Below are 26,173 nucleotides of genomic sequence, written 5' to 3' on the forward strand. Positions count from 1 at the left end.
TCAGCATTTTTGTGGGAACTGTTGCAATAAGCTCACCTCTGGGACATAAAAGTGATTGTCGTTTAATAAACAACAATGCACTGCACATTCAGTGTGTGTGAACAGTAGTCACATAATCAGCTTATTAAATAACTAATATAAGCAGATTAAAAAGACTAAAAAGACCATGATGATGAAGGATCATTAGTAAGTAGAATGCCTTTGTTCCATCCCATTTTCAATCATTGCTCCTCTTTCCCATTCCCACAGGATACAGACACGTTTATTTGGAGGGAATGACAGAGGCATCCATTTTTGTCCATATCACAGTGCATGACATCTATGGGAAGGTGAGCTCATGACTACACACACAGCTGAACCTCATCAGTTTGATAAAGATCCACAGATATTTCCACTGGGCATGTTACCAATTTAAATTCAACGCTATTTCTTCATAGATTTAATAATTCGATTTGTTCCTATTGATAACTAAGGCACCAGGAACTGTGGAACTGCTTTGGTTAAATTAAAAAGGTGTAAAAAAGCTCAGCTGGTTATCATTACAATCTGTTATACAAGCTGTTGTTTCTGTCCATTTCTTCTGCCGTGTAAACAAACGTGACATTTGGTTCTCATTTCCATCTAAAAAAGGGATCTGAAATAGTAAAATATCTTTATTGATATTTCCCCCCCGTTGACATTTTATTGAAGTTCCTCCAACCTTTTTACTTTCCAGTGGAGTCCTTTAGTCCTCAACCCAAGCTATACCATAATGCACTTGCTAGGAGCTAATAAGGTACCCTGGATATGTAGTGCACTGCATGATACTGCATGAGCGTCTACTAATGTGTCCATGTCACATCGTGTTCTTGGCTAGTAAACACTAAGCTGTTGTAAACGTGCAGTTGTATGGATACGTCTTTTACTTTTGTCCCCGTTTTTGTTTTGCAAGTAATTCTGTTTTGGTCAGTTTTGTCCTTGGTTGTAAAGCTGGTTTTGTTGCTTCCAGTGAAATAGTTATATTTTGAAGGCTTGAAATGAGAGATGGTTGAATGATTCAGAAGAATATGCTTCCATCTGTTGGATGTAGTCAGTAATGCAGTAGTTCGCACAGGAGCAGAAGTGCTGTGTCTGTCTTATCACTGTAATCTGTCAAAGATTGTCATTGTGTGATTATATTGAAGTTGACTGTTTGAAATGAATGTGACATTGCATGTATGTATTGTTATTGTCTCTGATTATGGTTTGATTTAACCTGGGACCCAGCAACAGTGTGTGTGTGTGTGTGTGTGTGTGTGTGTGTGTGTGTGTGTGTGTGTGTGTGTGTGTGTGTGTGTGTGTGTGTGTGTGTGTGTGTGTGTGTGTGTGTGTGTGTGTGTGTGTGTGTGAGACTTTTCTCTAAGACTGTACATCTTAATCTGGTTTATCATAAAGACATCCTGGGATTTTCAGAAATATCAAATATTTGTAGGTTTTGCAGCAACAACTTCCTCTCCTTATTTTTGCAGAAAGAGGAAATGCAAAAATATTATTTGTAATTACTATATTTTACTACAAGGGACTTTATGAATCATATGTTACCACCAGTACCAATAAATCACCATAAAATCATGTTAATTTAAAAAAGAAATTAATTCATGTAGGTTGGGATCACACATTTTGCCCTTTTGCACAAATAATGCATCATATTAGGAATTAAAAATGATACTGCAATAATCATTCTCTCACTCCAAAAAATTCTGGGTTGTTTCAACCTATGTTTGGATCAAATATGGACAAACCCAACTGTTAGGTTTTAAAAAATTATTAAAAATTTAACCCAATGGTAGGGTTTGTCCATATTTGACCCAAACATGAGTTGAAACAACCCAGCATTTTTAGAATGTATATACATAAAAAAAATTATTCTGAATTCTCTCTTTATCCCTGTCGGTTTCTCAGGGTCGTCAGCTGCGGGGTTTCAGAGGCTTATTCAATAGAAGCTCCAAGTCCTCAGTGGACACAAATATCGGCGTTCCACCTCGTAAACGATCCATAACCGACCATCTCCTCCGGAGGACTGCCAGCGCTCCTGCCAAGGGCCGCAAAAAGACCAAGATGCCATTGGCTGAAGCTACATATGACAGAAAGCACAGCACTGGGGACTCTCAGTCCACTCATGTCGAGAGGAGAGCGGGGAACAGAAGAGCTCTCCAACACCGCCCAGCATCAATGCCACTGGACAAGCTCCTAAACACTCACCTCAGCCTGTCCGCTCCAGACAGGAAAGGGTCTGATCCTGGATCTGACACAATCATTGGTCAGTTGCTTATATAATTCCCTTAGGGACTGTGTCCGGTAACACTTTATTTTACAGTGTCTTTGTTACATATGTTACATGTACTTACCATAGTAATAACAGTAAATTATGCATAATTACATGCAAATAGCCCTCAACCAAATCCTAATCCTACCCTATCCCTATAGTAAGTACATGTAGTTACTTAATATTACACTGTACTTAAATATATAATTACACTGTAACAATGACACCTTAAAATAAAGTGTAACCCTGTGTCCTAATGAATCAGAATGAAAGCTTTTACACAATGCATACATTTATATTGTTATCCCTATCATTATAGCTATAAGGCATAATTAGAGTGGATGTTGACAGTTGCCTGTTCTTCTAATCATTAACACTACAGCACCTTTGTGATAAGAAAGCTTTCGCAATCCTTTCAGAAAAGAAAACTGCACATTTTCAGTGTCTATTATTTAACTTCTATTAATAATTTCACTATTTATGTAACCTTTTAACATGCTCTATTGTTTCACAGTCCTTTTAAAGGGATAGTTCACCCAAAAATGACAATTCTGTTATTAATTATTCACCCGTGAGAGTTTCGTTCATCTTCAGAACACAAATGAAGATGTTTTGGATGAAATTTTAGAGCTTTCTGTCCCTCCATTGACAGCTACGCAACTGAAACTTAGACACTTCAAACAGTTCATAGAGATCGTAAAACTAATCCATATGAGTTAAGCGGTTTAGACCAAACTAGACCAGATTGAATTTAGGCTTTTATTCACATATAAACATTCATCAACTCACACATCAGTTGTGGTAAATGAAGCTCAAGCATTTTTGCTTGAAGTGCGAGAACCAATGAGGTTCATTCTCGTGTTACGCATCACGTTTGAGCTTCTCAAGAAACAAATGAGGTTCATTCTCGTGTTACGCATCACGTTTGAGCTTCTCAAGAACCAATGAGGTTCATTCTCGTGTTACACATCACGTTTGAGCTTCAGCAAGAACCAATGACCAGTTTGTTCTCGCACATCAAGTTGGTTCAGTTGAGCTTGCGTTTATGTTCACTGATCAATGTTTAAATGTGAATAAAAGCCTAAATTCAATCTGTTAATCATTGTGTCTCTTCAGCAAATTTTGACTAAACCACTCAATTCATATGGATTGGTTTTACAATCTCTCTATGATCTTTTTGAAGCATCAAAGTGGTAGTTGCGTAGCTGTCAATGAAAGGACAGAAAGCTCTCAGATTTAATCAAAAAGATCTTCATTTGTGTTCTGAAGATGAACGAAAGTCTTGGGGTTTGGGTGAACAATTTTTGGGTGAACTATCCCTTTAAAGGCCCTTGCACGCTGAGTCCGAAATTCGCATCCGAAATTTTCGCACGTTAAAAAATAAATACGACCTCACGTTATGTCAGTGAAACTTGCACACTGCCTCCGAAACTTTCATCCGTCATAAAAAAATTTGGATCAGCTTCGATTTTCTGCGTTTTTCGCATCAGTAGCAAGTTTTGACATTTCAGAGCCATCGAATCACGAATACGAAAAAACGCATGCGAAAATTTCGGACTCAGTGTGCAAGGACCTTAAGTATTGCATTTAGTTCTGCTGGTCCCTTTTACGGATTCAGACTTGCAGGCATTTCTTTCTTGAATACCTTAACTTGCCTTTGTCTTGTTCTGTCTTTACTGTTGTGCTTCTCTATAGTAGAAAACTGACTAGGAAAACCCCTGCAGGTAAACCACAAGCCATACTCAGGTCGACTCACCCAAAAACATTTCAGTGTTAAGCCATTGCACCAGTGTTTTTGAACAACTTTTGTTTTGTTTCATACGAAAAGTAATCCATCAAAGCTTTTTGGAAAAAATAAAGCTTTTGAAAAAAATTCAATGTTCCCCATGCACATACACAGTGCCATTATCAAACTTCCTTCTCACCGTCGTACTTGGTGGTACATTTCATTTGTCTGGTGTACAAAGTTTCGTGTTGGAATTTGGTCTGTGAGGATGTTTTTTTATTTGTGTTTATTGAAGTTACTGACAATCATCTCCTGTAAAAAAATGTCTTCCACAGATTCCTTCCTCCATGAGAAACCCAGATCCATCTCAGTGGATCTTCTCTTTGAAACGTCTGCCTTCAAAGAGCCCGATGAACATTCGTTTTCTGCTGACCCCATTCCAGACTGTAACACTGAGCCCAAAGATACAAACGAAACTCCTTACCTGGTCATTGTGGGCAGTAGGGAAAGTCTGAGTGATTCTCACCAAGAACATTCAAGAAGTGGTCTCAACCAGACTGAAGCAGATAAATTATGTTCTTCCAAAGGGCCAACAGACCACTGGTCAGGTCCCTCAGATCGACGTTATAATGGTGGCTTACAGAGTGAAGGAAGTCAAAGAGAATTTAGCAAGTTGGAAGCTCCTAAAAAGAACATTTTAACACCGAAAGCAGCCACGTATTCCACAACCTCCTCTTCTTCCTCTTCTTCAGGTACCGTCACCAAATCGCACCCTCCTAGACTGGATCTGCAAGACTTGAAGAGTCAAGTGTCCCTTCAGGACAGCGCTCTCTCTCGCCTTATTGACGCTGTCTCGCTAGATAACGAGTATGACACCTGTGGCTCAATCTCTGCTCTGATTGGCCAATTTGAGCTCACTTCTGAGCAGAGCACACTACTTCAATCCAACTCACAACCTCTGAAATATTCTCTTCCCCCGTCTGACCTCCTTCATCTCAACAACAAGCTTTCCAGCACTCCCCTAAAAGAAGTCATTCAGAAATCTGCGTGGACAACCTCAGAGCTAACCGTGAGACCTTCCAGTCCTGAAACAACCGAACCTGAAGTCTTTACCATCTTGGATGAGGAGGTGCTTTCTCCTGTATCTAAAAACATCTTATTTGACTCTCCTGCGGTCAGCAAGGGATCCTCGCCCATCAGGATGCCTCTAGAATGGTCCGCACGTGGAAATCTAAAGCAAAGCTATAGCCAGTCCACTGGTTCCTTCAGGAACTTCGAAGGTTACAGAGAAACCTCATTTAACAGCACAGCTTCAGACCGTTTCTTGCTGTGCCAGGACTCAGTAAGCAGCAGTCTGATGGAGGTGGAGATCAATGTGGACGAGGATCCCTTAGACAACACACTGACCCCTTCGAATCGAGATTTCACTAGTGTTCAAGGCTTAAACCAGACCTCCCCATATCACGAACCAACACATCTATACAAACCCTCATACCTTCCCTCTCCTGTTCACTCATACTCCACAAACACATCACCCTTTCAAAGACACCAATCTCCACACCAAAATCTGTTCTCTAGCACCTACCTTACTGGCAAATCCCTGCCAAGGAAGTTTACCTGTTATAATGACACCGGGAGATTTCCACTTGAAAGTCACAGAACAGATCAGGCGAGGACTCAGGAGACGAGAGACCTAAACAGCTTGGTCAGCAGGGCAGAGGATTTACACACAAGCTCTTCGTCCTCAGAATGTCTTGCGAAGATTCAAGGCTGCCGAGAGAGGGACTTATACACACCCGTTTCAGACTACGACATGATTTCAGTTGAACTGCAAGAGCCAACTCCACACAGCCAAGCCTTTCCCGTACCTCCTCAGATCCACAACGGACTCTCCCCAGTTGCTTCTTCCAAGTCCAAGAGCCTGGGAGACCTGACCTCCGAGGACATTTCATGCAACTTTCAGAGCAAGTACAAGTCAATCAGCCGAAGTTTCGTCACTCCTGCAATGCGAGACCAAAGACGGATGTGTGGGATGTCCGGTCGTCCTAAGTCCACTGATCCCTTAACTGAGCAGCTTCGCAAGCTTGTGACGTTAGAACATGAAGATTATACGCGTCCCCTCCCTTCTTGTTCTCAACCCGCCCCGAAACCTCTTTCAGTGCTCCCTCTGGGTCCTCAGAGCTCTGTCGATGATCATGAAGACCCTCCTCCATTTCTGTCAAGGCGACTGTCATCCCGCAGTCAAAGTCGTGTACGTCATATAGCCAGTCGTGCACGTGAGAGACAGCAGGAGGCCTCCAAACACCAGAGTGCCATGGAAGTAGTACTCCGCAATAAGCCAGTCTCCTCCCAAAATCCTCCTCCAAATAGGCACTCTACAGGCTCTTATATCGCTGGTTACCTGGATCAACTGGGTCCTGAGACCCGAGGCTTGCCTGAAGGATCCTGCACCTCGCTACGCTACGGATACGGATACGGAGATCGCTACTATAACGACGATTCTGTACTCCCTCCTGACTTCTCCAACCCTTCAGAACCTGAGGTTTTCTTCCTGCTTAGGCTTTGACCTTGCATCTCACCTACTGTTTTTGACTGTGCATGTATTTCATGTAGCAGGACACTTCCAGAACTGTGTACATATACCATATAACACTGTCTCCTACATGTGCTGTATCAAACTGATTATTTTATATACATGTGATGCTTGAAAAAATATGTTGTTCAAAATGTGTGTTGTCTCAAGGTGAAAAAAATAACTGTAATGGAAATTTCTTGGAGACATTTTTGTTGTTGTCTGCTTTTTTAAACTACGTAGTACGACAAAGTCATGAAGGGGCTTCTCTTTTTATTCAGTCTTCCTGCATATTATGTTATTTGTATGTCTGTGTAGTCTGTACATACTATGTTGGTAAATCCTCAGTCAAAGCACTACTTAAATTTTAATTATTGTGATGTTTTTCTTTTGCATGTGAAGCGTGAACATTTTCAGCATGACTATGCACAGACCTGTAGATGCTGTGCTCTGATTTTGCACAGAATGATTCTGTTGTATTGAATGCAATACAGCACATTTACCTGCTTGCTCTGACTTGCTTGCTTACTATTAGTCATGAATTTAAAGAAGTTTGAAACTCTTCTTCATATTCTATGGTTAAAGTTTTATTTTTATAATTGATTTGATACAGAGCAAAAAAACAATTTGTTAGACTTAATATTTAGTTTTCTTTTTAAAGAGACAAAACTTTTCTCTTTTTTTCAATTAATCTGTGCTTAAATGCCTCTAGTCTGTTGTTCTTTTTATTGTTGCTCATCCGAGATGAGTGTAAGCATTTTCCTACCAATGCAATAAAATTATGAAATGTTTGCTATGAGGTCAATTTTTTGTGTGTGTGTGTGTGTGTGTGTGTGTGTGTGTGTGTGTGTGTGTGTGTGTGGTCTCTCTTATCTGCCCCTCTAATATCTGTATTTTTTTCTTTTTTTTATCTCTCCTCATCACTTTGGTTGCTACATGTTTTGGCATTATCACACTCACAAAAAAGTGAGTTTAACTGGCCATTATGGGATGAATATAGTATCAAAATGATTAACACGTGCAAGCACTATAATCCATGAACTTGATCAATATTGCAGATATGTTTAACTATCTACAACCAAATGCCTTTCAACTTGCCTGTGCAAAATTCTAAATTGAATGAATGTGTAGCAATTTGTACAAATAGAGACATTTTTGTGAATAGAAATGTTTTCTTTTGTATTAGTGCATCATAATTTGCGCATGCAACATAGAAGATGTGTGTTTGTGGATCAGGTGACACGCGTGCATTCACTGACGTCTTTTCTGAGTCAATCTCATTTGATTCATTTGGATTTTGAGACTTTCTTTTCGCGGTTTTTAAGCATTTCACAACCCACACAAACAAGTACAAATGAATAGGCCTGGTGATAATTATTAATGTGTGCACAACTACCCATTTATTTAACAAATTCACAAATGTGTGTCTCTACATTTAAACTAATACAATACAACTTGTGTGTGCAAAATCCAGAAATGCATGAGTATAGAGGAAGAGTGTTGCTCTAATGGCTCCTGTTGAGTATAGAGGAAGAGTGTTGCTCTAATGGCTCCTGTTGAGTATAGAGGAAGAGTGTTGCTCTAATGGCTCCTGTTGAGTATAGAGGAAGAGTGATGCTCTAATGGCTCCTGTTGAGTATAGAGGAAGAGTGTTGCTCTAATGGCTCCTGTTGAGTATAGAGGAAGAGTGATGCTCTAATGGCTCCTGTTGAGTATAGAGGAAGAGTGTTGCTCTAATGGCTCCTGTTGAGTATAGAGGAAGAGTGATGCTCTAATGGCTCCTGTTGAGTATAGAGGAAGAGTGTTGCTCTAATGGCTCCTGTTGAGTATAGAGGAAGAGTGATGCTCTAATGTCTCCTGTTGAGTACAGAGGAAGAGTGATGCTCTAATGGCTCCTGTTGAGTATAGAGGAAGAGTGATGCTCTAATGGCTCCTGTTGAGTATAGAGGAAGAGTGTTGCTGTAATGGCTCCTGTTGAGTATAGAGGAAGAGTGTTGCTCTAATGGCTCCTGTTGAGTATAGAGGAAGAGTGATGCTCTAATGGCTCCTGTTGAGTATAGAGGAAGAGTGATGCTCTAATGGCTCCTGTTGAGTATAGAGGAAGAGTGATGCTCTAATGGCTCCTGTTGAGTATAGAGGAAGAGTGATGCTCTAATGGCTCCTGTTGAGTATAGAGGAAGAGTGATGCTCTAATGGCTCCTGTTGAGTATAGAGGAAGAGTGATGCTCTAATGGCTCCTGTTGAGTATAGAGGAAGAGTGATGCTCTAATGGCTCCTGTTGAGTATAGAGGAAGAGTGATGCTCTAATGGCTCCTGTTGAGTATAGAGGAAGAGTGTTGCTCTAATGGCTCCTGTTGAGTATAGAGGAAGAGTGATGCTCTTATGGCTCCTGTTGAGTATAGAGGAAGAGTGTTGCTCTAATGGCTCCTGTTGAGTATAGAGGAAGAGTGTTGCTCTAATGGCTCCTGTTGAGTATAGAGGAAGAGTGATGCTCTAATGGCTCCTGTTGAGTATAGAGGAAGAGTGATGCTCTAATGGCTCCTGTTGAGTATAGAGGAAGAGTGTTGCTCTAATGGCTCCTGTTGAGTATAGAGGAAGAGTGATGCTCTAATGGCTCCTGTTGAGTATAGAGGAAGAGTGATGCTCTAATGGCTCCTGTTGAGTATAGAGGAAGAGTGTTGCTCTAATGGCTCCTGTTGAGTATAGAGGAAGAGTGATGCTCTAATGGCTCCTGTTGAGTATAGAGGAAGAGTGATGCTGTAATGGCTCCTGTTGAGTATAGAGGAAGAGTGTTGCTGTAATGGCTCCTGTTGAGTATAGAGGAAGAGTGTTGCTGTAATGGCTCCTGTTGAGTATAGAGGAAGAGTGTTGCTGTAATGGCTCCTGTTGAGTATAGAGGAAGAGTGATGCTCTGATGGCTCCTGTTGAGTATAGAGGAAGAGTGATGCTCTAATGGCTCCTGTTGAGTATAGAGGAAGAGTGTTGCTCTAATGGCTCCTGTAGAGTATAGAGGAAGAGTGTTGCTCTAATGGCTCCTGTTGAGTATAGAGGAAGAGTGTTGCTCTAATGGCTCCTGTTGAGTATAGAGGAAGAGTGATGCTCTAATGGCTCCTGTTGAGTATAGAGGAAGAGTGATGCTCTAATGGCTCCTGTTGAGTATAGAGGAAGAGTGATGCTGTAATGGCTCCTGTTGAGTATAGAGGAAGAGTGTTGCTGTAATGGCTCCTGTTGAGTATAGAGGAAGAGTGATGCTCTAATGGCTCCTGTTGAGTATAGAGGAAGAGTGTTGCTCTGATGGCTCCTGTTGAGTATAGAGGAAGAGTGATGCTCTAATGGCTCCTGTTGAGTATAGAGGAAGAGTGTTGCTCTAATGGCTCCTGTTGAGTATAGAGGAAGAGTGATGCTCTAATGGCTCCTGTTGAGTATAGAGGAAGAGTGATGCTCTAATGGCTCCTGTTGAGTATAGAGGAAGAGTGATGCTCTAATGGCTCCTGTTGAGTATAGAGGAAGAGTGTTGCTCTAATGGCTCCTGTTGAGTATAGAGGAAGAGTGATGCTCTAATGGCTCCTGTTGAGTATAGAGGAAGAGTGATGCTCTAATGGCTCCTATTGAGTATAGAGGAAGAGTGTTGCTCTAATGGCTCCTGTTGAGTATAGAGGAAGAGTTTTGCTGTAATGGCTCCTGTTGAGTATAGAGGAAGAGTGATGCTCTAATGGCTCCTATTGAGTATAGAGGAAGAGTGTTGCTCTAATGGCTCCTGTTGAGTATAGAGGAAGAGTTTTGCTGTAATGGCTCCTGTTGAGTATAGAGGAAGAGTGATGCTCTAATGGCTCCTGTTGAGTATAGAGGAAGAGTGATGCTCTAATGGCTCCTGTTGAGTATAGAGGAAGAGTGTTGCTCTAATGGCTCCTGTTGAGTATAGAGGAGGAGTGTTGCTCTTATGGCTCCTGTTGAGTATAGAAGAAGAGTGATGCTCTAATGGCTCCTGTTGAGTATAGAGGAAGAGTGTTGCTCTAATGGCTCCTGTTGAGTATAGAAGAAGAGTGATGCTCTAATGGCTCCTGTTGAGTATAGAGGAAGAGTGATGCTCTAATGGCTCCTGTTGAGTATAGAGGAAGAGTGATGCTCTAATGGCTCCTGTTGAGTATAGAGGAAGAGTGTTGCTCTAATGGCTCCTGTTGAGTATAGAAGAAGAGTGTTGCTCTAATGGCTCCTGTTGAGTATAGAGGAAGAGTGTTGCTCTAATGGCTCCTGTTGAGTATAGAGGAAGAGTGATGCTCTAATGGCTCCTGTTGAGTATAGAGGAAGAGTGATGCTCTAATGGCTCCTGTTGAGTATAGAGGAAGAGTGTTGCTCTAATGGCTCCTGTTGAGTATAGAGGAAGAGTGATGCTCTAATGGCTCCTGTTGAGTATAGAGGAAGAGTGTTGCTCTAATGGCTCCTGTTGAGTATAGAGGAAGAGTGATGCTCTAATGGCTCCTGTTGAGTATAGAAGAAGAGTGTTGCTCTAATGGCTCCTGTTGAGTATAGAGGAAGAGTGATGCTCTAATGGCTCCTGTTGAGTATAGAGGAAGAGTGATGCTCTAATGGCTCCTGTTGAGTATAGAGGAAGAGTGTTGCTGTAATGGCTCCTGTTGAGTATAGAGGAAGAGTGATACAGACTGAGGCACACAGCGGTGAATCCCGGCTTCATTAGCCTTATAATAAATGTTTGAACTGCACTTTGCCTCATGTGTCCTTTTATGTTGCTTACCTCTTTTCCAACAAGCATTTTAAAAACAGGGGTTCATAACATCTTTGACAAAGATTGTTTTAGTAACTCAGTAGCCTATGTATTTTTAATAATGTTTAAATGGTGTAATATTTGTGAATTTGATTATGTAACGACTTATCCATGTTCCTGCGAGTGCCGTCGAGATTACTCTCTGGTGCCGTGAACCTAATTCTATTCTCAGGATATTTTTATACTCTACAGTTTATAATCGTTTAAATATCGATTGCAAAGGATGGAAATCGAACCAAAGAATCTGTAAAATAGTTTAAATGTGCCTTATCCATCACATTCTGTGGCTGTTATTGGTTCATCATTACCATCATCAGTAACGAGATTAATATTCTTTATTTACACGTATCAGTTCAGAAGGTGCTATAAACATCATCATTATTATTATTATTTAAGATTTCACCAGTCAAGTCTGTAGATCATCGCTATTTCAACATGAGTCAGCTCACAAGTAATGCGTTTCAAAAGGGTGCATATGACAATATCATAATAATAAATAAAATATATTTATTTTCTCAAATAGAGTTTCAGTATTTGGCACAAAAGACAGTGTTTGGCAATGAGACAGTGTTACAGGCACTACTGTAAAATAAAGCACTTTGGAAATGATTCTGTAAACTAAACCAAAATGTTCACAGAAGATTTAAAACAAATTCACTTAAAATTCTTTTGTTTTACTTGTGTGAAACTGAGGGACTGAAGAGATGAGATTAGCAGGATCTACTAGCACTTTACAACCCCTTTTTGAGAAATAAAGTATGAACTTTAACCATAATTTACAGTATAGATGTGGATATTTGATCTAAACAACATTCCAAATCAAATCCCATGATTAAAGTAAGTGGCAGTAAAGCTACACGAACCAGCCCAGAAATAATAATAATAATAATAAAACAACCAACAGCTGGTGAATGTCTAAACAAATATACAACATAAATCAACCACTAATCTAAATATAAATACGATAACATCTAAATACTTACTCTGTTTGTCTGACACATCTACAAGACTCGAGATAACACAGTAACACATTTAAAAGTGTTCTACAAATTTGAAGGACGTGCGATTCATCATCCGTCCACTAGAGGAGGACAACCAGCACGAGTTATTAAAGGAACAGTTCACCAATAAACGACAATTCTGTCACAATTAATTCACCATCATCGTTTCAAGTTCATATCATGTTTTTCTTATTTCTCTTGTTGTTGTTGTTTTTTAACACACTGTTGCAGTTTACACACTGTATTGTATTAGTTTAAATGTAGTGACGCACATTTGTGAATTTGTCAAATAAATGGGTAGTTGTGCACACATTAATAATTACCAGGCCTATTCATTTGTACTTGTTTGTGTGGGTTGTGAAATGCTTAAAAACCGCAAAAGAAAGTCTCAAAATCCAAATGAATCAACTGAGATTGAATGCACGCGTGTCACCTGATCCACAAACACACATCTTCTTTGTTGCATGCGCAAATTATCATACACTAATACAAAAGAAAACATTTGTATTCACAAAAATGTCTCTATTTGTACAAATTGCTACACATTCATTCAATTTTGAATTTTGCACACGCAAGTTGAAAGGCATTTGGTTGTAGATAGTTAAACATATCAGCAATATTTATCAAGTTCATGGATTATAGTGCTTGCACGTGTTAATCATTTTGATACTATATTCATCCCATAATGGCCATGACACATATTTACCTCCTAGAGGCAAACGCACTATTCTTTTAGCAGACACAAAAACAGTGATTACACTTCAGAATAATGGTCCGTCAGATTAATAGGTAACTGCTGGAAGTAATGCAGGGAAGCAAGCAGCATTACATTAACACTTTAAATAAAACTATTAACTAAAATGGAAACAAGATTGACTAATCTGTAAGAAATATCAAATTTAGGACTGAGATAGTTCTTTATTAGGTAATCAATAGGCTAATTACTGAATGAGATTAATAATAATGACGAATTATAAAGAATTACTCATTATCAATCACAACATTAACGTTATTTTACTCTCAGTGTTGTCATAACTGTGGTCATAAGATTAACTAGGTAACACTTGAGTAATCAGAATAGGCATAGCCTACCAGTAGCCTACTAGTGATCTGGAACATTATTTCAAAGTGAAAAAAAACAACCGTTTTGTATACTTTTTTTTAGTATAAATAAATTGAGGTACTTTAACTTTTACTCTGGTTGAATAAAAATAAAGCATTCAACTTCGCTGCATTTATACAAAGTACAAAAAGATATCCGAGAGGAAGATGCATGGGAGTTGTAGTTTTACTCGGAACTATTCCCTCATAAGTGTCGTATCATTCTTGAACTCTAAAAACTACATTTCCTATGAACCCCTCTCGGCACAGGGCTAAACCTTTTTCTTTTTTTTTCTTTTTTTTACAGTCTATGGGCTAAACGAATCCTGTGAGTGAAATGTTTAAGTGTCTCTCTTTGCGTTGTTGCTGATTAGTTTAATCTGTTTAACAGCAACAGATTCCAGCATTTACATGTAAACTCCGAGCAAATCTAGTTGATTGAAGTATGAAATGTTTACAACTTATTTATGCTCTCGCGCCGCAGACGTGACCGGTCATTGCCATAGAGACGAAACTACAACACACGAGTGAAACTACGTCCACTCTCGCTGTAAAACTGGTAAGCTTATATTTACACTTCAAAATACTTTCTTTTTTTCTTTTTTATTAAATTGATCTTTTTCATTGTAATGCAATATTGGAATTGCGCTAGAAGGAATAATGCATAAAATATAAATATTAAATTTAAAAAAGCTAGATACATGTGCATGTTAAAATAATAAACGGTACAATTTATTTTAAAATACATTACAACAAAAAAATTATACAAAAAATGGAGAGACCATTTCCTGGAAGTTTAGAGGGTTAACGTTAAATGATCTGTATTTATAAATTCTGGTTAATATTACCACTGGTAATTGCATTTAATATCTTCTTAAAATCATATTTTAATAACAGCAAAACTAAGGAAAATAAATTGAGTTAAGCAGTGGTCAATGAAAAAGTTAATAAAAGGATTAACTGGCTATCTTACTAATGATTCACTTTCCTCTGCTTTCCTGCAGTCAGTCATGTCAAATCCCGAGCATCAGTTTCCATGTGCTAATCCTGGAAATCCAGTCTTCTCCTGCATGGACAAACCAGGATCTCGCTCATCAGCTGAAGATCCAGCAATGGACAGATCTCAGAACCTGATGTATAAAACCACATCCAGCGACTACGGGGCTCGACCAGTTACGTTTGAATCCTCGCCCTGTTCCTATCACCCCATATCCCAGACCTTCTCACAGCACCTCGGATTGTGCGGGATGTACCAGGACAATTCCTTCAATACCCGCTTGGACCACAGCCATGTGTATATCCCAAATTACAAAACTCAATTTAAGGGACAGTGACCAAACACATTTGCATCTCTTATTTGAGTTGTTTTGTTTTTGTAATTGACCATTTTAACCATGATGTTTGTCCAGTATTGTGCATGCTTGATGGGAATGGCTGCAATAAACGAAAAGTTACAAGTGTATGAATAAAACATGTCTCCAGCCTAACCAGTCTTTATTTTTGTTGTCACATGACAGTAAGTGAACCAGCATAAAACATACAATTTTAATGTAGCATGTGTGCGTATGTATATTTATTAGTGCCGTCAAATCGATTAATCGCATCCAACATAAAAGTTTGTAAATGTATGTGTGTGTGTATATGTACATACATACGATACATACATACACACATGCATGCTGCTTATCAGTCTCCGATGTTGAATGACAAAATACCTTAGGTCATACACTTTAGTACATAAGTGCATAGTGTAAACTGTGTCATTTGGGACACAACTTCTGACATTTCAGCTTGAGTTGTGTGAAACATCTGTAAACAGACCAGTATAGAAATACCGGGTTCTCCTAGGATAAAACTCTGTAATACTTGGGTCTTTCATAGGTTCATCTTGGATATGTATTGTTATTGTTAGAATTTCTATTTTAACCATCTAAGCCAGGAAACTGACCATATATGGACTTGTTATACAATGTATTTTTCTATCTGATGTAATGTATATTCTTATTGGTTAATCCGGGGAAACTCCCCTCATATTCTTCTTGCTATATCTTCTGATACAAAGGATAAATAAAGCTGAGCTATTTTGGTCTTTGTCTTTGTATCCAAACTTTGTGGTTTGCAGTCTTTGTTCATTCAGACTGCTAATAGCTGGACTGAAATAAGGCACATGATTCTAATTCTAACAGGATAATTATGTTTGCATCTCCTTTTCTGTCTATCTAATCATTTCTTGTACACACTGTTTAGTCACACGCTCATAAGACGTGCTAGTTATTATCCATAAGGAGCAATAATCATAAATGGAGTTGTTTGTCTCTCATGGACTCTTTTAGAGAACCCGACAGTCTCCTTTCTTTTCTATATGGACTTGTTATTCTATTTGTTGGTTTCAGTCTATGCCCTCTCTGTCTGTGTCTGTGTCTGTGTCTGTATCTGTGTGTGTGTGTGTGTGTGTGTGTGTGTGTGTGTGTGTGTGTGTGTGTGTGTGTGTGTGTGTGTGTGTGTGTGTGTGTGTGTGTGTGTGTGTGTCTGTGTCTGTATCTGTGTGTGTGTGTGTGTGTGTGTGTGTGTGTGTCTGTGTCTGTATCTGTGTGTGTGTGTGTGTGTGTGTGTGTGTGTGTGTGTGTGTGTGTGTGTGTGTGTGTGTGTGTCTGTGTCTGTGTCTGTGTCTGTATCTGTGTGTGTGTGTGTGTGTGTGTGTGTGTGTGTGTGTGTGTGTGTGTGTGTGTGTGTGTGTGTGTGTCTGTATCTGTGTGTGTGTGTGTGTGTGTGTGTGTGTGTGTGTCTGTGTCTGTATCTGTGTGTGTGTGTGTGTGTGTGTGTGTGTGTGTGTGTGTGTGTGTGTGTGTGTGTGTGTGTGTGTGTGTCTGTGTCTGTGTCTGTATCTGTGTGTGTGTGTGTGTGTGTGTGTGTGTGTGTGTGTGTGTGTCTGTGTCTGTGTCTGTGTCTGTATCTGTGTGTGTGTGTGTGTGTGTGTGTGTGTGTGTGTGTGTGTGTGTGTGTGTGTGTGTGTGTGTGTGTGTGTGTGTGTGTGTGTGTGTAGAGCCCGAAGCCATTTGCTTTGAGAATAATGGCTGGCTGATGAAGTTATTGGCTGGCTAGCCGGCTCAGCCAAAACCTAAATGGCTGCTGCAGCCGCCAAACTTTTCATAGCTGCAAATGGCTGAAGCTGCCACTTCATGTCTAACGTTACAGATGTCTATACTGATTTACTAGATCTCAATATTTCCAAGCAATGCATGGCTTACACTATATTTCTACAAAATGCAATACAATGTAATAAAGAAAACACCAGATTTTACTTTCACAACGTATGTACATATTTATTTTGTCGTCTGTATGCTACTAAACATTTTCAAATAGCGACGGCAGAGATTGCGGAGAAGTAGCCTATGTTGATTAAGGACGCAAACTTTTGTTGAATTTAGGAGAAATCTACAGACGCGAACAGACAAAGTGTAGTAAAATAAAGACCTAAATGTGTATTTCGGACTTTTTGTCACCACAAGTCTGAAAGAAGACATGTTATTTAAGACAAATATCCAAAAATCTCAAAATTGACCAGTAAAAAAAAAAAAAACGATGTTTTTGCCTGCCGTGTCTCGCCTTAATATAAACACACACTGTTATCAGTATTATTTTGGACAAAGTTTTGCACATTTCACTTCAATGTACACTGAAGCATGCGTCGTGAATTAGCAATGTGGAAACGGTGGTTTGTTACTGCAGTAATATCACGTTCAGTGCTATAAATCTCTCCGTTCCAGAATATTTGGTTCATAACATCAATCTTTGATTCAGGTGTTTGTGCAACCGTGCCCTGAAGATTTAACAAAAGTCTGGGTAGGCCTAAGTTAAAAAAAATAATAAGTAGGAATTAGGAAAGTATGTGAGAAGTGAGATCAAAATTACCTTGCTTGCTTCTTTCCGCCATTTCACCTCAGTGCGAGAAAAAAAATGCATCGCTTCTTCTGTACGGAAAACGAGCAATTTGAATTGGTCGTCAATTCACTGTGAGTCTGTGTATCGTAGCAACAAGCACAAGACTGTGCTGTTATGAATCCAGTGGGAAAACAGATCTCGTGTATTGTTTATATATTTCGTGTGTGTATGTCTCTATGTGATAGAATTATTATTTGATGCAAATAATTCTAGCCGGCTCAGCCAAACTTTATCAGATGGCGGCTCAATTTGGCTTACGAAATTATTGGCTGGCAGCGGCTGAAATTCTAAATGGCGCAAATGGCGGCGCCTGGCGGCGGCTTCGGGGTCTATGTGTGTGTGTGTGTGTGTGTGTGTGTGTATCAGACATCCAATTTGATCTAACAGAGAGTCTCTGCATGAATGATCCACGACTGCTACAACATTTCTCTCCGAAACTTTGGGATATTAAATTAAATTGAATGTGGAGGATTTTAATTGTGACAAGATGATGTACAGGGCTAGTGTCCCAAAATCAGTACATACTTTTAGTGCTCAAGTGTAGGCGGTCTTTGAGCTGTGTTCCTCAAACACACTTCCGGGTTGGCCGAGCTGGCTGGTTCCCGTTTTGCACGACCGTCAACACAAACTCTTCACGGTGTGTCGTCCAGTTTCTGCTCTTCTCAGACCTAAATCACCTGTCTGAAAGTGTGCATCCAGTGTGGCCGCTCAGTGTATACACAGGACATCGCTAAACAGTAAGTTTTTAATAATCTGCTTGATAATTTATGATTGAAGCACAACTAGTTTCAGTGATGCATTCCGTTATCATGATGCATTCACGATGATTTGACTAAAGCATTAAAATACCTCCTCAGACTCGCGGTTGAAAATTCAGATTTCTTTTGGATATAAATCCAGTGTTCTGTCATAGACTTGCAAATAATATCACATGCACTGGCACTGCTCTTATAGGAAATAACTCATGTATACCTTAAGCCAGGGCTTCCGTAAGTAAACATATTAAACAGGAAATGAGTGATTTGAGATGCAAACATTATATTAACAGTCCGTTAAGTTAACCCTTTCCTGATTCCGTAACTTTGGGAAATCTTTCACAGTACAATTTTTGTTAGTTAACCCTTTCCCGTGTCCTATGCTACTAACTAACTATGCTTCTAACAATACAACACTAACAACTATGCTAATTAACTACATAGGCTACACGAAATAATCGAAATAACTATATAAATGAATATAAATATAAACTTCCAATAGGAAAATTCAACTGCAGTAGCCACCGTTCATCCTGAAGAGGGCAGCACTCAGACGTTTTACACCATATTGTAGAATTAAAACACTTTTTACCCAAATGTCGAATCAATGAACAGCACTAATAAAGCCCCAGTCTTACAGATCATTAACTATCCACTTTGTTTTAGGGTTTAGTTACCCTTTAAATTAACTATTCTGATTTGTGAAAGGTTTCACAACCCAGTTTTGTCAGTTAACTGTTTCCTGTTTCCTTAACTTCCCTTTTCTTAACCCTTGCTCGAGTCCTTAGCCTAATTCTACTATTGTGATTTGTGAAAGGTTTCACAGTAGTTTTTTTCTTATTTTTTTTTCAGTTAGCTAACCCTTCCTTGAGTCCTTAACTTCACTATTCTGATTTGTGAAAGGTTTCACTGTACAATTTTGGTCAGACTATACATCTGTTGTAACTCATGATAATAATAAATTTTCTTACAAATGAATCTGCAATTAAACTAATTTCTTGTAGAATTGCTCACCATGGTTCATAAAGGAGAGCAAGAAGAACAGAAAGAGAAGAAAAGGAGGAAGACACTGAAAAAGAAATCAGCACACAAGCCTCATTATTGCTCGAAGTGTGGGATGACCTTCAGCGTGAAAACACGGTTCACGCGACACATGCGCATTCACACCGGAGACAAGCCCTACCAGTGCCAGCACTGTGACATGTGCTTCAGATCGCAAGAGAATCTGTCCGAACACGCACGCAAACACACCGACGACAGACCTCATCACTGCTCTCAATGCGGCAAGGGCTTTGTACGACCAGGAAGACTTGAAATCCACTTGAGAATCCACACTGGAGAAAAGCCCCATCACTGCGCTCAGTGTGAGAAGAGCTTCAAGAGCACAGAGGAGCTCCAGAGCCACACACGCACACACACGGCAGAAAGATGTCACCACTGCTCTCAGTGCGAGAGGAGCTTCAGGAGAAGCGGTCAGCTGATCAGACACATGCGGATACACACCGGAGAGAAACCCCACAGGTGCACGCAGTGTGAGAAGCGCTACTCTCGTGCAGAACACCTCAGGGACCATCAGATCAGAGCTCACCAAAACAACACACAGATCCACTGAGAGACACCACACACACACGTGAGCCACTCGCCTTTCACACAGCAGAACTGTGAAACCTTTCACAAATCACAATAGTAAAGTTCGGCACTCACGGAAGGGTTTAATGTTCTTAAAACATGGAGGATGCAAACTGTTTACTAGCACACTTGTTTTTATTTCCTATTTTTCAACAGATGTCAGATTGGAAAAGCTTAAATGAGGACGTGGATGAAGAGTGGTGGGAGTCGGCATACAAGTTGTTTCTTGAAAGCGATGATTTTGAATCATTCTGAATTATAAATGAAGAAATTATTATGAATAATTAACATTATTATTAATGGAATGATTATGGATTCTGCTGAGACACACTTGTAAATGCAGTTTGCATCACTATAATAGTATGTATGGTTATTCTGTTGCGTCTTCTAATTGAAAATAATTTGAAAACATTTATGGTGTAGAGACTGAATATACGAGACAGTATTATGGCTTTCATGTTTTGTATAAGAAAATGTTTTTTTTTTCATATTATATATCTATCAGTTAATCATTTACTTTTCATTTGCATCCATAGACTTTTAACTCAAGATTAAGGTCTTGTTTTGTTGTTATATACAGCAAATTATGTCCAGTATTGTGCATATTTGATGAATATGGTTGCAATAAACAGTTATTGGGAAGACAAATACTGTCAAGAATAAAACCATTTCTTTAGCTAACCAGTCTTTCTGTGTGGTTTCATATTGAAAACATAACATGTTTATGAACATTTCTGCATTGATCACAGCTGTACCCATAATCCTAGTTGGCATGCTGTGGAATTTTAGGAGTTGGATGGTGACGTGTTGCTCTGTATGATCTCACGAATCTTGTCTGTATCAGTTCGCAGGGCTTCATTTCGTGGGTCGATTTCTAGAGCCGCTTGATAATCCAGAAGACCTAAAAAACATCAGATTGATTTAATTGTGAAATACTTCATAGATGTTACACTCCACTCCCAAAAGTTAATGAAGAAATTAAGAATGCATTTTGAATTTCAAATTTAAATCCTGAGTTTGAATTACATTTGCATAGCAGAAGCAAAATGGATGCAGAATTTTACTTAAAATTTCAATTTAATTTGAACTACAATCTTTAAAAAATAACTTTTAGGTTATGGACAATGGCCAGGGAACCCAGAATGTGTAATGTATATATTCAATTTAGTGAAGTCTTATTTTGAATAAGATTTATTCTGATATCTGAAAACTACGTGATGGACATTTTGTTCTGCTGTACGGCATAATTAATGATGGATGTGCTAACTGCTTTTTACAATATTGAACTTTGAACAGACTCTACATATCATCATGAACAGAGGCCACGAAATGACTGAAAAACTAGATTTATAGATGCATAGATTTCTCGCACACATTTATATAACTCTGTATGTTAATGACTGCAGAGACTGATGTGCTCCAGTACCTTCCACATAGAGCTGTAGTTCACAGAACGCTGTTCCTCGCCTCACGTGAGCCTTCAGTCGAGCAGCAGCGTTTGCAGAGACCGCAGGCGTCAGCAACTCAAGAGCCTGAGAAAGAGAGAAGGAAATCAGTCCGCTGTATGAACATGTCATTTAAAAGAGGAAGAAACTGACCTGAGAGCTGTCCTCAATGGCTTTGTGAAGGTTTCTCAGTTTGAGATGACAGGCCGCTCGATTAGAAAATAAAGCCGGGATTTTCCTGTTGAGTTTTATGCCGAGATTATAAGCGTTGACAGCGGCCTGGAAGTTTCCTGCCATGAACAATTTACTGCAGGAAAAGGGAAAAACAAAGTAGGTGATTATGGTATTTAATACTGTCTTTCTTTAAAACAAATGACACTTGCTTAGAAATGTTATCTAATGCAATGACATTCAGACTTAAGTGTACAAACACTGCAGACATTACTGTTCAAAATGTTTGGGTCAGTAAGATTTTTTTTTTTGAAAGAGAAAAATGTATACTTTTATTCAGCAAGGATGCATTAAATTGATCAAAAGTGACAGTAAATACATTTAAAATGTTACAAAATATTCTATTTCAAATAAACGATGTTCTTTTGAACTTTCTATTCATCAATTTAGTTCAAATTTATCCCATTTTCAACAAAAAATCTGAAAAAGCACAACATTGTTTTCAACATTGATAATAATAAATGTTTCTTGAGCATCAAATCAACATATTAGAATGATTTCTGGAGGATCATGTGACACTGAAGACTGGAGTGATGATGCTGAAAACTCAGCTTTGATCACAGGAATAAATTACACTTTAAAATATGTTACAATTGAAAACAGTTATTTTAAACGGTAATAATATTTCACTGTTTTTATGTATTTTTTTTTATCAAATAAATGCAGCCTTGGTGAGCAGAATAGACTTCTTACAAGAGCATTATCTTACTGACTCTAAACTTGTGATCAGTAGTGTATATATAAAAGCAAATAAACTGATGGAAGAGAATTATATGTTGATTTATGATCTGTTTGGTCTGAGACCCATCGTCCTCTCTGAGTGTGAGCTGTGACACTCACTCGCCCTTCTCTTTCAGCCAGTCTGGGTTTCTCTCTTCCTCGCTCAGGTCTTCCAGTTCAGCCAGATCCGTGTCCACTGCTCTCCTGGCCTCCGCCTGCTTCTTCAGCCACTGCTCACACACACACACACACACACACACACACACACACACACGGACATGATATGTGTATTAGTGATGCATTGATATGAAAATTTTGGCTGATACCAAAAACCGACAATTCTTTATATTTGAAAGCCGATAAATCTAAATCCAAATTTTGATATAATTTCTGAGAGTCTGATTACAAAAACAAAAGTCTCACCATTAAAAGCCACGTCCCAAACACACAATTATAATGTTTTTATTATAATTTTATGTAGCTTATACGCCAGACATGTTCCACTGAACTATGTTTTCCTTTTTTCCAATCATATTTCAAGCAGTTCAAAAGCATCATGTTGAACATCTGAAGAGTCTCGGCTGAAGCAAATAATCCATTATTTATCGGCTTTAATATATCGCCCACATTTTCTTATCAGGCCGATAACGATAACATTAAAAATTAACCAATGTCGGCAGATATGGTGGCCGATATATCGTTGCTTCCCTAATGTGTGTGTGATCCTCAACATTACAGAATGGATTTAGTGCTGATCTCTACAGTTAAAGCAGATCTGACCTCTTCCTCCTCCGGCACGCGAGACTCTCTGAGTGCGGTGGGAAACACTCGTGGAGTGAAGCTGATCTTAATACAGCCAGCTGATCTGGGAACAGGCAGATCTTTAGGCTTGGGTTTGATGCTTCTCTGCCCTAGCAAGGAAATATGGCAAATATATTTTGACTTCTGCTTTCTGATATGAAGAGCCGAACATCATGAAGGACAGTGAACATCAGATCTGCTCTGGATCTGAGAATGAAAGCTTGTGTACCAGATGTAGTGTTGCTGGTATTGTGCAGTGGTGTGATTGCAGGAGTAACGTTTGCTCGCTCTGTTTTCTGATAAACCGGCTTGTTGTCGCGCTTGCCGGCTCCTTCCAGCTTTTGCCGGTTCTCCTTTTCTTCTGCTGTTTTTCTCTGTGTTTCTCTCCAGAACTCCAGCTCCACCGTGGCTCTCGCACACTCTTCATCCTTAATCTTCTGAATCCTGTCCCGCTCCTCGTTCTCAAGCTGAAACACAGGCAGAGAGTTCAGCGGCAAACTAATAATGTTCCAGACAACATTCAGATACATGAGAAACAGCTCTGTGCTTAATAATATACAGAACATAAACGGTATATATGCATTTATTAAAAATAGGGTAGATTAAAAATACACTAAATCAATAATTAATACATATTGGTATAATTTGTTGTACTTCTTTTAATTTATTATGATTATTAAACAAAAGACAAACAAACACTGACTAGGCTTAATGATTCCTATTATTGCAGTACAGTTATAATAATTTAATGAGAATCACAATTAGGGGGAAATGTGCATTAAATTAATCTTCATTTATCATTGATTTAATCATTCTTTATACAAAATATAAAATAATATAAGATTAAAATGACAGTTAAACACCAGAACCTTATATTCTGACTCCAGTGTGATAACGTGAGCATATCAAGAAAGCCGTAAAACCAGTAAATCTGACAGCAAAAATGAATCTGGACCTTCATCATGGTTTCCAGCGCATATTTCTTCTCCTGCTGAATCCTGGAGGCTTTGGCTTTAGACTTTTCTGCTTCTTTCTCCTGAACTTTGAGAATTGCTCGTTCTCGAACCTGCTTCTGTTCCTCTTTATCTGTGGAACAAAAATATACGCTTTTATTATAATATCTGTATGTCTCAAATACAACCCCATACAAAAAAATACGTTTACTCAAGTTAATTTTATTAAGTATACATAAGCAAAGTTCAAGTATATTTTAGGTATACTTTATGTAGCAAGTACACTAACATCAATGTACTAGTAGTATACTTGTAAGTGTACTATTTCAATACAACTTGAGACCAAATTGCCCCAGTTTTTAGTGTATAAAAGTATACTTTTAAGTATAATTTAAGAGTAACAGTAGTAGTACACAACTACAACACTGAACTTATAGGTATTTTGATATACTAGTCAAATACTTGAAGCAATTTCTTTAGTTTATGAAAGTGACTTTGTCTTTTTATTAAGTATACTCTCAATCTCAGTAAACTACTAGATTACTAGTTCTATACTGCAAATATACTTGTAAATTTTCTTTAAGTGAACATAACATCATACTTATAGTTTACTATTAAAATATTATTTGTATTACTTTATGTATACTATGTTCCTATTTATGTATACATTTTTATACTTGAAATATATCTTTAACTGTACTTTAACTATTTTTTACAATACACAAAAGAAATGTGTGCGTTTAAAAACATTCACATACTCAGAATTAGGAAAATATCTGTTTTGATTATGTTCAAACAATGTAAGACAGTATGTAAAACTACGTGAAAGAAGTATTTAATAGGCTAACGTTACTCCTAGACAACTACAAGCCAAGTATACTTAGAATACTTAATTTATATTTGTAAATAAATCTCGATCAAAAGATTGAGTACATGATGTACAGGCCAAATATACTTGTGTCAGTATAGCCTAAGTCAAGTATATTTCTGAGAAGTACATAAAAAGTACACTTTCTTATTTTTAGTTTAAAATAAGTAAGTTATACTAGTGGACATCATGAGTATATTTCTATGTAATGATAGAATGAAAGATCTCCTACCAATGTTTGTGAAGAGCTGCTCCCACAATTCCTCTCTCCTCTTCTGCAGTGTGAAAACTGCAACACCGTTTCCAATCCTGGCTTCACTTTTCTCCTCATTTATCGGCTCAAATAGGAAAACTTCGAACAGAAACGGGGGGAAACTCACCTGTGCAACAGTTCAAGACACATGAAGCGAGTAAGTTAACTTACATGAGACCGTCGCGTGTTTCTCCAGTTACACACATGACTATGGCATGTTAAAGTTACACATTCTGTGTAATGCTGACCTTCAGATACTCATCCGTGCAGATGACGTGGACGTTAGTGGTCTTCGCTCCTTTTAAAGGGACGCTGATATAAACTGTGCTCTGGTTTTGAGTCCATGTATGATCTCTCACTATCAGCGGCATGTCTGACTGACTCTCCTGACTCTGAGAGAGACGTAAATACTGGTTGCTACGACGTGGTGGCTGTGGTTGCTAAGGGGAGGTGCGATCGATGGTGGTCTATCATTTCTGCTTTCCAACAGTCAGTCGCTTTAGCTGTCCGCCATATTGGAACGGTCAAAGCCGGTCCGTGGTTAGAGAGACGCATGTATGAATATCTATATCTGCAATAGACTTCAGCAGATGATTTTGCTAAACTAACACAAAACAACAAGACAAACATGACATTAAAAGTTACCATAGTAAAAATAATAATAATTACCATTGTAAAAACGTATATTGCGTTAACACATATAAACACACAAACCAACACATTCTCACCTGTGAAATGATATCCCATTTCTACGGGAATTTAAATCTCAGCGGTTTCACATATTGTGGCATCATTGATTCTTACAGTGAGTGACGACACGCTAACCGTTCCAAGATGGCGGACGCGTCCGAGCTACACAATGCACATCTGTCTCGCCTCATCTTTAGCGTTTCCCCTCAAAATCAAACTTTATCATACTTAATCATACATGAAATAAAGTAGACAGAATGTGTATTAGAAGTTCAGAGGTTAGTACAGTTATTTGTGTTCTGCTTAATATTGCCACTTACATTTCTGTCAGAATTAATTTTATGTTGGGTCATACTCAGTGCATAATAATTTGTTACTGTGAGACATGTTAACATTATCACGTTTCAAATAAAACATAA

General features: G+C 38.6%; 3 protein-coding genes and 1 long non-coding RNA gene across 8 annotated transcripts in view; 3 read left to right on the plus strand and 1 right to left on the minus strand.

The window, feature by feature from the left end:
• plch1 (phospholipase C, eta 1) overlaps nucleotides 1-7,373 on the plus strand; it is a 79,861-nt gene extending 72,488 nt beyond the window's left edge. For 2 of the 5 annotated variants that reach the window (XM_082181333.1, XM_082181334.1), the window contains 4 exons: nucleotides 250-329; nucleotides 716-775; nucleotides 1,921-2,278; nucleotides 4,346-7,373. In XM_082181333.1, the coding sequence (XP_082037459.1) occupies nucleotides 250-329; nucleotides 716-775; nucleotides 1,921-2,278; nucleotides 4,346-6,576 (2,729 nt within the window). In that variant the 3' untranslated portion in view covers nucleotides 6,577-7,373. Of the gene's footprint in view, nucleotides 1-249; nucleotides 330-715; nucleotides 776-1,920; nucleotides 2,279-3,979; nucleotides 4,009-4,345 lie in introns of all 5 variants that reach the window. The other 3 variants (XM_082181337.1, XM_082181336.1, XM_082181335.1) reach the window with 3 other exon arrangements.
• Nucleotides 7,374-14,477: 7,104 nt separating this feature from the next.
• LOC309507350 (piercer of microtubule wall 2 protein-like) lies at nucleotides 14,478-14,801 on the plus strand (the record flags this gene model as incomplete). Its single annotated transcript, XM_082181518.1, has 1 exon — nucleotides 14,478-14,801. The coding sequence occupies one exon, from the start codon at nucleotides 14,478-14,480 to the stop codon at nucleotides 14,799-14,801; it is 324 nt and encodes a 107-aa protein (XP_082037644.1).
• Nucleotides 14,802-17,747: 2,946 nt separating this feature from the next.
• Nucleotides 17,748-20,474, plus strand: LOC309507474. Its single transcript, XR_014209154.1, has 2 exons — nucleotides 17,748-18,146; nucleotides 19,169-20,474. It is a non-coding gene; the product is annotated as an uncharacterized lncRNA (long non-coding RNA).
• dnaaf4 (dynein axonemal assembly factor 4) lies at nucleotides 20,293-25,697 on the minus strand. Its single transcript, XM_082181666.1, has 9 exons — nucleotides 25,313-25,697; nucleotides 25,044-25,191; nucleotides 23,946-24,076; nucleotides 23,220-23,457; nucleotides 22,970-23,100; nucleotides 22,310-22,419; nucleotides 21,392-21,545; nucleotides 21,220-21,325; nucleotides 20,293-20,694 (listed from the first exon to the last, which is right to left on the minus strand). The coding sequence occupies exons 1-9, from the start codon at nucleotides 25,433-25,435 to the stop codon at nucleotides 20,579-20,581; spliced, it is 1,257 nt and encodes a 418-aa protein (XP_082037792.1). The 5' UTR covers nucleotides 25,436-25,697; the 3' UTR covers nucleotides 20,293-20,578.
• Between the last annotated feature and the right edge of the window lie 476 nt (nucleotides 25,698-26,173).

Source organism: Leuciscus leuciscus, assembly GCF_965113295.1.
Source record: "Leuciscus leuciscus genome assembly, chromosome: 10".
NCBI lineage: Eukaryota > Metazoa > Chordata > Actinopteri > Cypriniformes > Leuciscidae > Leuciscus > Leuciscus leuciscus.